The sequence below is a fragment of the Lepidochelys kempii genome, chromosome 3, assembly GCF_965140285.1.
Source record: "Lepidochelys kempii isolate rLepKem1 chromosome 3, rLepKem1.hap1, whole genome shotgun sequence".
NCBI lineage: Eukaryota > Metazoa > Chordata > Testudines > Cheloniidae > Lepidochelys > Lepidochelys kempii.
The window spans coordinates 91821333-91833604 of NC_136382.1; the positions used below are offsets into that span (position 1 = coordinate 91821333).

The following is a 12272-nucleotide window of genomic DNA, read 5'->3' on the forward strand; positions in this document are numbered from 1 at the left end:
AGCCTCTGTAGATGATTGGAGGGTAGCTAATGTAACACCCATTTTTTAAAAAGCCTCCAGAAGTGATTCTGGCAATTACAGGTGAGTAAGCCTAACTTCAGTACTAGGGCAAGTGGCTGATATTATAGTAAAGAACAAAATTATCAAACACATAGATAAACATGGTATGTTGGGGTGGAGCCAACATGGCTTTTATAAAGGGAAATCATGCTTCACCAATCTATTAGAATTCTTTGTGGGTGTCAACAAATATGTGGACCAGGGTGATCCAGTAGATATAATGGACTTGGACTTTCAGAAAGCCTTTGACTAGGTACCTCACCAAAGGCTCTTAAGAAAACTAAGTAGTCATGGAATAAGAGGTAAGGTCCTCTCATGGATTAGTAACTGGTTAAAAGATAGGAAACAAAGGATAGAAATAAATGGTTAGTTTTCAGATGGAGGTAAATAAATAGGTCCCAAAGATCTGAACTGTTCACCATATTCATAAGTAATCTGGGAAAGGGGGTTAACACTGAGGTGGCAAAATTTGAAGGCAATACAAAATTACTCGAGATAGTTAAGTTCAAAAGTGACTGTGAAGAGTTTCAAAGGCATCTCACTAAACTTGGCAACAAAGTAGCAGCTGAAATTCACTGTTGATAAGTGTAAAGTTATGCACATTGGAAAACATAATCCCAACTATACCTACAAAATGGTGGAGTCTAAATTAGCTGTTACCATTCAAGAAAGATTTTGGAGTCAATGTGGATAGTTCTCTGAAAACATCTGTTCAGTATGCAGCAGGAGTAAAAAAACCAAAAAAACAGAATGTTAGAAACCATTAGGAAAGGGCTAGATAATAAGCCAGAAAATAACATAATGTCACTATATAAATCCATGGTACCCCCGCACCTTCCATACAAGGCGAAGTTTAAAAGCGTGGAACTGTTCAGCTTAAGAGACAACTAAGATAGGTATGATAGAGGTGTATAAAATCATGAATAGTATAGAAAGAATGTTATTTACCCGTTCCTGTAACACAAGAAGTAGGGAAAATTAAATTTCCAATTAAATTAATAGGCAGCAGGTTTAAAACAAACAAAAGGAAATACTTCTTCACAAACACACAGTCATCCTGTAGAACTTGTTGCCAGGGGATGTTGTGAAGGCCAAAAGTATAATTGGGTTAACAAAATAATTAAATAAGTTCATGGAAGATAAGTCCAACAATGCCAATTAGCCAAGATGGTCAGAAACACAAACCCATGCTGCGGTTCTCCCTAAACCTCCAACTTCCAGAAACTGCAACTGGATGACAGGGAATGGATCACTCGATATTGCCCTATTCTGTTCATTCCCTCTTGAAGAATCTGGCATTGGCCACTGTCAGAAGATAGGACACTGGGCTAGATGCACAATTGGTCTGACCCAGTATGGACATTCTTATATTTTTAAATATTTATATATTAGAAAGCTAAGCAAAAGTATTGTCATGAAAACTCTGAAGCATACATAGTGTATTCTATCACTTGTTTGTGGGTCCCCTTTCCTTTCCTATGCATCTCTCTCTTTGTTTTGTATTTTTTGGAGTGCAAGCTCTTTGGGACAGGAACCGTGCCTCCTTTTGTCTTGTGCCTGGTGGGTGCAGCTGGAAACTCATAATAATAATAAAGAAAAGTGGTAGCTGCATATTATGCTTTTTGAAAATTGTTTCAGAATTATTTTAAGCCTCTCTGTACATGAGAGGAAAGGGGGATCTTCACTTTAAGAATCAAAAACTCATAAGAGCCCTGCACAGCAGGGTTTCATCCCCAAATCACAGGCCAGAGAAGGCTGGTTGAGTGGTGAACTAGCTAGGAGGAGTCCTGACCTGTAGGATCCCATCATTAGAGCACGGGGGGCCTTATTGGCACCTCACTATTTCCTTATACTCCCCCATCTATTCGTATCCATCTCTTGTCTTTTGTCTTTATAAATTCTTTGGGGCAGGGACCGCTTTTTTGTTCTGTGTCTGTGCCTAGCACAAGGGGGTCTTGGTCCAAAGCAGGGACTCTTATGCACTACAATAACACAAATAATAAGAGTCTTCGTGTTAATGGGCTTTTAAAATTCAGTTAACCTTGAAACTAAATCCTGAATGGACTCCTTCAGTTTGGCCCACCCTTAGTTTTGTTTCTTGAGTTTTATTGCTATGATTACGTGGTTTCTCTCTTAATGTTTGACAAATTGTAGCACTGGATGTTTTCCCCAAGACCATTCTATGAAATCTGCCACCTCAAGTCTGTGATTTACTCATCATTGTATTTATTCTACACTGCAGAGGAGCTTTGAAGAGTGTATAACTCATGCAGATACATTATCAATCCTTAAAGTTCAAGAGCTTTAGGTATGAAGCTGGTATGAAAGTGGGGGGGGGGGCGGGCGGGGGAGGGGCAGCTCTGGATTAACAGCCAGAGATTTGGAGATAAACCAGGGCAAATCACATGCTATAAAATCTGATTACTGCACCAAAGATCTTTCCAACACACAGATATAGGGATAAAACCAAAGTGGGTTATCAAGGTCCGACTGCATTTGGTCTGTATAGCTGTTTCCAGAGTCTGTTGTTATAAGGCTATTCATTTTGTGTTGTCCACCATATGAATTGCATGAGTGGAAGTAATTTAAGTTCTGTTCCTTCCCATCAAACTTTGCCTTCTTTTCTTTTCCAGTGCAATAATGGAACACAAGGAGTTGTTAAAAGTTCCCTGGGATTGGCAAATAGGTAAGAAGATAATTCACTTCATTGAAGACTGTTGCTGAAGAAAGCAACAGGAGGAATAATTCTTAGGGAGGAGTGTGGGAGGGCTAAAGGAGGCAAGGTTTGCTATATTCAAGCAAGCTACTGTCAAAGGTTGGAACTCCATACCTCATAACCTTTTAAACTGATCTATGCCCCCACTTCTCCCACTGCCATATTATATATTCCCTGCACCATTAGGCTTTAGGCAGAGAAGAAGCATGTGAATGTCATAAGTAAATCACTCTGGTAGCAGGGTGACCTCACCAATAACAGGCTTCTCATTCCAAAATTCAGTGCAGCACTGAGACAAATAACCATAGTGGTTGTTAAAAGCCAACATTTTACACTCAGTGCAAAGGAAAGAAAACAGAACTTAACAAAAAACTGTAAAAGAAAATTGCCTGCACTGGATTTCTCAGGTCCATAAAACCTTTTCTGAGGGGAGCATTTCTGCATGCAGATAGTTAATTGCTCTCCAAGTGAACTTGGTGAGTTGTAACAGACATATATTTCAAGTAAGTTTTTGGTAGCATCATGCACAATGACCATACTGCATATTAAGAGGGGGGTGGGGGCACCATTGTTTGGCTTGTTGGAGGAAGGTGTGTACCTCATTAAGGGGCTAGAGAGGAATGGAGCAACTTTTACAGATGCTGCAGAGCATGTCCGTGTGGGAACATTAACCCATCCCTCCTCCCAGGTGACTAGAAGAGAAGGGGTACTATAGAGGTCCATGCCAGTCAGGAAAAGCCCTCTTTTATTTGGACCAGATAAAATGGATTGGTAAAGGATTTAAAGGAGGTATTTGTTAAAGAAGCAGAAACATGGGGGATTCGGGGCTCTTATTACTGCACAGCAGGGAGCCAACTCCCCCTCCTTCGAGGAGTGGAGATGGCGAGGTTCCAACAGCAGGTCTGCTGGGGTCCAGGATGGGTAAGGGGGAGGGCTGTTGGAAACCCCCCCAAGTATATATGACAACCTGCACTTTATATATTTATCTGCCAACTACTCCCAGACAGTTAAGAATAAAGTTGTGGCCTAATTAAACCACATCCAGTGCCACCTGTCCTTCCAGCATAGCTGGACTATGAAACTTGTAGTGATTCACTTTGCACACTGGCTGGCTTATTCCCTTTTCAAGTTGGAAAATGAGTTTGAGTCTAAGATTCTGTTCTGATAACTCAAGCAAATTATTTCCCCTTTTTGAAAAATCAACATTTAGGGACAGTTAGTTCCTAAAACATCATGGTTGGCATCTGTGACAATAGAAGCATTTAGTTGAATGCTGATAACACACAATACCACATTCTGTGCAAGAGGTTGAAATACTGAGCAGAAGATCAGGCTTTGATTATACAGCAACAGCATCTTGTTAACCTAGTTTCAAAATGAGCATCAAGGTATCACCTCAGAAATATGGAAATCAGCTGGTTATATAGGGAATCTCCGAGAAGTGGAGTGATAAGTAACATGGTAGTGTGTTCCTTTCTTTACTGCTTTAGTCACTATTTCCTCTAATTATCCTAAACCTTAACAGAGCAATGCATCTGTCATGAAGCATTGTCACTACAAGTCTTGGAAATTTTACACGAGATTGAAAACTAAATGACAAATCAGTTAAAGTATCAGCTGAGGAACAAACCATGCTGCAGATTGTAGATTCATTTGCTTTCATTCGTCTGAGATCTTTAACAAAACTCTAGCAGAGATTGGTAACTTTTCATGTTAAGAAGCCTATGATCATGAATTAATTTGTTACTGATGGTACTAGCAATCATCACAGTGAATTCATCTCCGAGTTATGTGGATGTCATATGTAGCTACACAAGAGTTCTGTTGTAATTCAGGATTAGTTAAGTGTGCCCTTAAAATAAAGTCACACTCGGTGGTCTCCACTGCCATTAAAATGTCTTCCCAAGTTAGTCACAATTTGTAAGAGTAGAAGGAGGAAAACAACCTGCCAAGAATGGTGTACAGCTGTACTTGTTTTGTGAGTGCAATAATTCGAAATGTGGTTGAGTTGCCAAAGAACATGGATAAAATGATGATAACTTTGTATAGTTTTGAATTCTTCCCTGGCTTCTACTGTACTTGGTGAATTTTCCAGTGCGTTGGCAGCATTGTAAGTTTGTCAAGTAGTGATTGACAAGACAACATCAAGGAGGACACAACCTTGCTTGTCCTAAATAGTTATCCTGTGCAGCAGATTTAAACCTGTGGCCTAGCACAGTTAAATCTTCAGCCCTTTGAATGGTAGTGATAAAGTCATAGCAGGCAACCTAATAAATAATGAAAGATGGCCTCTTGCCACCTACCATACAACATTCACAACAGTGATTTCATATTATAAGTATAGATTGAAACTGTGATATCTCAGATACCAATGTGTAGTAACTATGGGCATTTGCTGATATTTTAGGATGACCACTATATATGTTTTATACAAAGGTATACTTCTGTTGAACTGCTTCTATGAGATCCAAACCATGAGTATTATGGTAGCATTTGTTTGCTGGGTAGCTTTTTTTAAAAAAAGATACAAAATCAGCAGGACTTTATCCATTGTTATTATCAGTTAATTCCTTATTTTGTACTTTCAAGGCTCTGGGTATCAGATTTTCTGCAGTTTTAAGTCAGTGCCTCTGAAGGGCTAGCATGAGTCTAAATTTAGTTCATGCACACATTGCAACATCCAGTAGCAGTGGAATTATCATTTGCTTGAGTGCAGATGAGTGGAGAAGTTGAGTTTTTTTAAAAAAAACCTTGCTTTGGGATTAACCACCAAATAATTGCTGTTGTGAATTCTTCCCTGGTAGGGCTTCAGATGTTTTTTTAAGTGAAATTACTTTTTTAATAGAATGTATTATTTATATTACATCAGTGCCTAAATGTCCCACTGTGTTACAAACTGTACAGACACATAGTAGGAGACTGTCCTTGTCCTGAAAAGCATGCAATTTAAAAAGACAGATGAAGGATGGGAGAGTAAATAGAGGCACAGAGTTGTACAGGGATTTGCCCAAGGTCACATGAAAGATCAGTGGCAGAGCCAGGAGCAGACTGCAGGTCTCTTTATTCGCAGCCCAGTGCCCTGTCCATTGGACAGTTCTTTATCTGCAAGTGCAGTATAATCCATTTTATGGGTCTAATCCTGAATGCTCTCAACTCCTGTTGAATTCAGTGGGAACTGAGCATGTTCAGCACCTTAGAGGATTAGGTCCAGTTTGGGGGATGCCCCAAAACACAGTTTCATTTCCCATTAAGAGGAATTCACAATTAATAGAAGATACTATTTTAATAGTAAAGCTATTCTCATGGGAACTACAAAACACTTTGTGTTATTGGACTGGTCCAAAATGTTGAAAAGGCAATATCTGCACTGGGATGGGTAGTTTGCTTGCTTCTTGCTCAATGGCAGTGGCATCTGCAAGACACACAGCATAGCTGCTTAACATGTCTAAGAGGGGATGGAAATATTCTCTTATGTAAAAATGAAGCCAGCCACACACAGACACCTGGTGATCTTCTGAATGAGTGAAGAGAGTTTTGATGAAAACCTGCTTGAGTGACTGGTGCTCTAAATGTCATGGAGAAACTTCAGTGTCTCAATGCAGACTGCCTGACAACAACCCAGATGGGCTATCCAACCATAGCATCTGATGTCAAGGTGTAGCAGCACTGAAGAATTGCATTCATCCAGTCAGGGCACAAAAACATGGGCATCCAGCGGGCAACATACGAACTATGTGCCCAATCAAAACAGCATGAATTTCTAATTTAGAATATTCACAGCAAACCCCTGTCAAACAAGCTATAGGCCAAAAATTATTCACAGAATGTATTATTTGAATAATTTTGAATATCCAGCACATTTGAATAAATTGTGATGAGCTCACAGACAATTCAAAAACAGAAGAACAGGTGTAATTTGTTCAATAAATAATTCATTATGAATTAGACACCAAGTTCTATTGATTGTGTGATTGTCCTAATGAATGAAAAACCTGTAGTCTGCCATGATGACTTACGCTATTTATACCACACCAGGCAAGATATCTGCAAAACAGTTGTTAGTACACAGGTTTTGGTACACATTTCTCATATTTAATCAGTCATATTCTCAGTTGACTTAAATTGATGTAGCTCACTGACTTCAATGGAGCTGTAACAGCTTACATCAGCTGGGGATCTGGTCCTGTGTGATTTAGACATTCGTAGTGATTGCATGATTTATTAGAGGATTTTACATTTCCACTGGTATAGTACATATTTATATTAATGCTCCAAGTATGTCTATAAATATATACACAGGTTAATAATTTAAATAAATGTTCTTTGAAAAAATATTCTTAATTCTTTTTTAAACAGTGTGGCTTTCTTCTTTCTCACCACACAAATTTAGGCAATATTGAACCTTTGGATAGACTGTGGTAGATCATTTTATCTTGTTCCTCTTCCCCCAGGGTTGCTGTATGTCGGCTTTAGTGCCTGTATGTTTGGCCTCTACAGCTTCATGCCAGTGGTCATTAAGAAAACCAGTGCTACTGCAGTCAACCTCTCCCTGCTCACAGCCGACCTGTACAGCCTATTCTGTGGATTATTCCTCTTTAACTACAAGGTAAATTGAATAGATTATGTATTTGAATGATGACTCTCTCTGAAATAGTGTCGGTGCAGAGAAATGAATCAGTCTAAGGACCACAGCGAGAACTGCTGTTTTTTTGATGGGTCTATGCAGTGAAGTGGAGAACATTTGATGTATCTGTTATTACTTACTAAAAGTGCAGTCTTCCCAGTACTCTCCTTTCCCCCAATGTAAACCACTTTTTGTGTGCTTCTCCTTTGTTCTGAAATTACCTCTCTGAGGGAGAAGCTAATTCAGTCTCCATGCCTACTTAATCCCTCACCCCCATCCTTGACCAGAGCCAAAGTGGTGTGTGAGGGGAAAGTCACTTTATAAACCATTAACAGATCCCTTAACATATTTTTGCAAGGTGATGATCTTGTTTTGTGTTTCATACTGTATCTGAAATAGTTTTAACTGGTGAATTATTTTTGCATGATGTCTCTTAGCTGTCCAAAACATAGCTGCAAAAATGTCCTTTTTGTCAGCTGTCCCAATGGCTTGGCTGTTAGTGTATCAGAATGTGAAGGAGACTTATGATAAAGTCAAACCTCTAGCTCTCAAGCCATCTGATATTTAGAACATGGCAAAGGCCACACTCTAGGCCTCCAGTTGCAAGGGATTATGTCACACTATTCACAAGCCTCCCTGGGTGGCCATCTTAAAAATGGCATTATGCTCTTGGAGGCGATTGCTATGTAGCCATGATTTATTCCGAAAAGGGAGGTGACTTAATGGGGAAAATGGTGACCTGGAAACTAGTGGAGGAAAATGAAAGCCTGATGATGCTGGCCTGGCAAACAATCCAGAGTAAGGGTTTAATGTATATGAATGGCGAGGAAATGTCCACATGCAAAACTTCAGGGCCCAACCCAAGAACAAAATTTCTTATTTGCCTATTATTTCATGCTAATGACTCTTCAAGGGCATTGCAGATACCAAATAAAGATGCATATGGAATCCAAAACTAAATTAAAAACACACTGTAGAGGGCGCTTGCTGGACCACAGGACTGATAAGGGATATGGAGTCCCTTACTTCTAGATCACCAGTTCAAATCACTAGTGACTGAAAAGTGCTCCTATCTGATGGCTGCTTGGAGTCATATAGTGAAATGTGCTTAGTTGTGTCAGTCCAGTTTCTTGAGGACAAGTAGCCACATCACAAAAAACAGAGATGGACAAACCCAGGTTGGATTTGCTTTCACAATGTCATTGGTCATTTTGCCTTAGCAAAGCCATCCATATTCCACAACAGGAGAATCAGATCCAGGTCCCATTTTGTCCAAATGCTTATAATTCCGCAGGGTAGCAAGAATTGGATATGTGATTTTAGTTTTGGCCCATGTTTGTTCCAGATAGAGATGGACAAAAAGATGTGTGATTTTGGTTTTGCAAAACAAACCCTGGTGCTGGATCTTGATCCAGTTTTACCTGAACCCTAAAGTGCAGGGGATGGATAAATGGTTCCATTTTTGTTTCATTTCTATAAAATAAAGTTTAAAAAAAATAATCAATTGATATCGTTGCCAGCAGTCCCAGCCCAGATTTTGAGGACTGAATTATCATGAAGAATGACCCACATTCATAAGCTCTTGGGGGCATGCATTTTCTGTTATATGCATGTGTGCAGTGCCTAGCACAATGGGGCCTTGGTCTCCACTCAGAGATGGTGATTGCTAGCAGGAGAGATATAATTAATAACAATAGTAAAATAATCCCTCCAGTTGGAAGCCCTATTGGAAAGTGTGGAGAAGTTTGCCCTGCCTCTACACCAATGCAGTACCAATCTCAGTGCTGCCAATCTGTCTCCTTTCACAATCTTCATGATCACTGGGGAGGAAAATTTAAAAAGAGGAAAAGGGACTGGTAAAAGAGCTGAATTAAAATTCCAGCTCTAGCTGTCTGAACATTTTTTACATGTCAAATTAATTTCTCTTGTTCTGATCCTTATTCTGGTCTTTTTCTCTGGTTTACTATCAGGTATGATTTTTATATGAAGGAGAGCTGTAAAGCGGGCTCCCTGCATGAAATAATGAAGTCTAATACATATGCATTAAATGACCTAAATTAATTCCCCTTCTAGGAGTGCATGTTTTCTAGTTTCGGAAAAGCTGTTCTGTTCCCAGTCCATCTGTACCTCTTCTTCTGATGCACGGTACTTTCTTTTTATTGCTGTGCTGACCAATGGGTGAAGCCCCACTTCACAGCAAATGGCTTTATGCTAAATTAGAATCATCTGAGTGGTTTAGTGCCCCTTACAGAATATAATTTTATGAGGCTTTCAAGAAACAGTTATGATTTTTCCCTGTGCCACTACTTTTATCACCTGACAGCTTTATTGCACCTACAGCAGTAAATCTATGAAAATCCATGGAAAATACAGGAAATGAGTTTTACTGGGCTTACAGCCTCAGAAACCAAAGTGAAGAAGAGATTATATTTGAAGTGTTTTGATTTGTTAATATTTTATCTTCTTACAACAAGGACTCATGCTATCTTGATATACAGGACAGTATGCTTATAAATAAACCAACATCTATAGGTATTATATGCACTCCATATGCTAGTGTATTATATTGGCCAGCCCCCAAATGTTAGTCTGTAGTAAACAAAAAATATAGCATGTATCTCAAACTCAACTCTAATGGAGGATTAATGATGTAAGAAGTGACTTTTATATATTAATAAAATATAATTACTTGTGGCTTGCAACTTGAGATAGATTTCTGAGTATGCAAATTGCAGTTCTTTTTTAAAAAACAAATCAAACTATTCGAATTCTGCCAACTAAATGCTCTGGAAGTCTTTTTTTTTTTTAAATCAGTAACTGAGTCCAAATGTTCTGCTTGTGAGAGAAAGATGTTTATCAATGCCCTGTCAAGTAGCTGCATAATTCTCCTTACTGAATTAACATCTTAAGCACAGCATAAATTTTCATTGCATTTATCCCCCTGTCTTCTGACTCTTCTGGCCCAGGTGCAACCCTTTGACCTGTCTGTCAAGAGTGATCTAGCCATCTCCCTGCTTGAAATATAAGGTCCATCAGGATCCTAAAACAGAATTAAGACAAGGAATTAAAGAGTTGTTTGCTTTTCCTATTTCTATCATATTGAATCAGGCCATACATTCTCCCAATCTCTCTCTAGGTCTCTCTCTCTTGTTTTTTAGCTTCTGTGAAATACATTGGTGGTGGCAGGGAAAATGAGTGCTATATGGGCTGAGATGTGGTGGGTAAATTCCACGCTAACACAGCCAGGGAAAGGCTTAATTCCCACCAAACAGAGACAGGCAGAGGTCCTATTATAACCTGTGGATTTTACTCAGCCTGCACATCAGAGTACATACTTAAGCAGGAAGAGGTAGCAACTTGGGGGTGCGCAGGGAAACAGCCTGCCTCTCTCCTTCCAGTCTGAGGAGTCCCCATGGTGGGAGATTGAGGAGGCAGTTTGTTTGGACTTCATTTCTTTTGATTTTTTTGTTACATGACCCTGGATTACTTTACCTCTTGCAGTGAGTGAACAGATCAGTCTGGCCTAAGTGGACAGTTGTATTGTGGGATGGTACCCCAAGTATGGGTGGCTTCATTTGACTGGAGGACCAGATATAAAGAGCCACAAAGACTGGGTAACATACATACACCCCAAGGAAGAGAGGGAAGCAGTGGAACTAAGTGGCCTGAGTCAGGAAGCAGAGAAGGCTTGATGCTTGGAGTGGGTGCCTGCTTCCTTTTCAGGTCCCAAGCTGAAACTTCCAGTAGAGGGCAGGCTAGGCTGCACCTCCCCTTCAACCACACCATATCAAAACAGGACCTTGTCACCTTGTCCCATTCCCACTGGATATGAGCAAGGCTGCAAGTTTGTCACGGAGGTCATGGAAGTTATGGATTCCGTGACTTTCAGTGACCTCCATGACTTCTTCAGTGGCCAGCTGCACCAGCTGCTGCTGGGCAGTCTCGGGCCACTGCTCCCCCTCCCCAGCAGCAACAGGAGTTTGGATGGGGGGATGGGGGTTGGGGCATGGGAGGGGATGAGGGCTCTGGGTGGTGCTTACCTTGTGGGTAGGGCTCCCCAGAAGCAGAGGTATCCCTCAGCTCCTAGGGGGAGGTGCGGCCACGGGGTTCTGTGCGCTGCCTCTGCCTGCAAGCACTGCCCCCACAGCTCCCATTGACCGTGGTTCCCCTGAGGGATGTCGCTGCTTCTGGGGAGGCGTGGAGCCTGGTAGGGAGCCTGCCAGCCCTGCCAAACCCCGCCCCACCCCAGCACCAGCATGGGTCCCAGGCCGTGCACCACCACCCACTCCCCACAGCACCAGCAGGGGTCCGAGGCCCCCCTGAGCATCCACAGTGCCCCCCCCAGGCTGCCCTTTGAGTACCTGCAACACCCCCCTGGGTCTCCCTCCCAGCATCCATGGCACCTCCAGGCCGCCCCACTCCCCAAGATTTAGTCAGGAGTATATAGTACAAGTCATGAACAGGTCATGGGCCATGAGTTTTTGTTTATTGCCTGTGACCTGTCCATGACTTTTACTAAAAATACCCATGACTAAAACATGGCCTTAGATATGAGTAATTTCCATATACAGTACTTTAATGGAAGTTACTTGGATCAAAGATGGGAACAGAGAAGAGAGAGAATCAGGTCTCTGGTCTTATAGTAGAGCCTTCATTTTCATTCCAAGTTACTTGTCTCTTCCTGTGTGGAAATGTCTGGGAAGCTAATACTTCCCCTGTTCTTGCAATTCACACTGGGATTATGTCTGTCCCCTATGCAAGTGTGTAACGGGAGAGTAAGTTCTTGCCCTCTCTCCTGCCATTCACACTTGTGCAGGGCCAGCCACATTCTGTCCCTTAGTTTCATTATAGTGTCAAGGTTGCTGCTATATT

The 12272-nt window shown here is 41.0% G+C and overlaps 1 protein-coding gene across 1 annotated transcript in view; it reads left to right on the forward strand.

The window, feature by feature from the left end:
* Nucleotides 1–12272, forward strand: part of SLC35F1 (solute carrier family 35 member F1) — a 397468-nt gene that overhangs the window by 356143 nt on the left and 29053 nt on the right. The window contains exons 6-7 of the mRNA XM_073337159.2: nt 2694–2746; nt 7228–7382. Of these exons, the coding sequence (XP_073193260.1) occupies nt 2694–2746; nt 7228–7382 (208 nt within the window). The remainder of the gene's footprint in view (nt 1–2693; nt 2747–7227; nt 7383–12272) is intronic.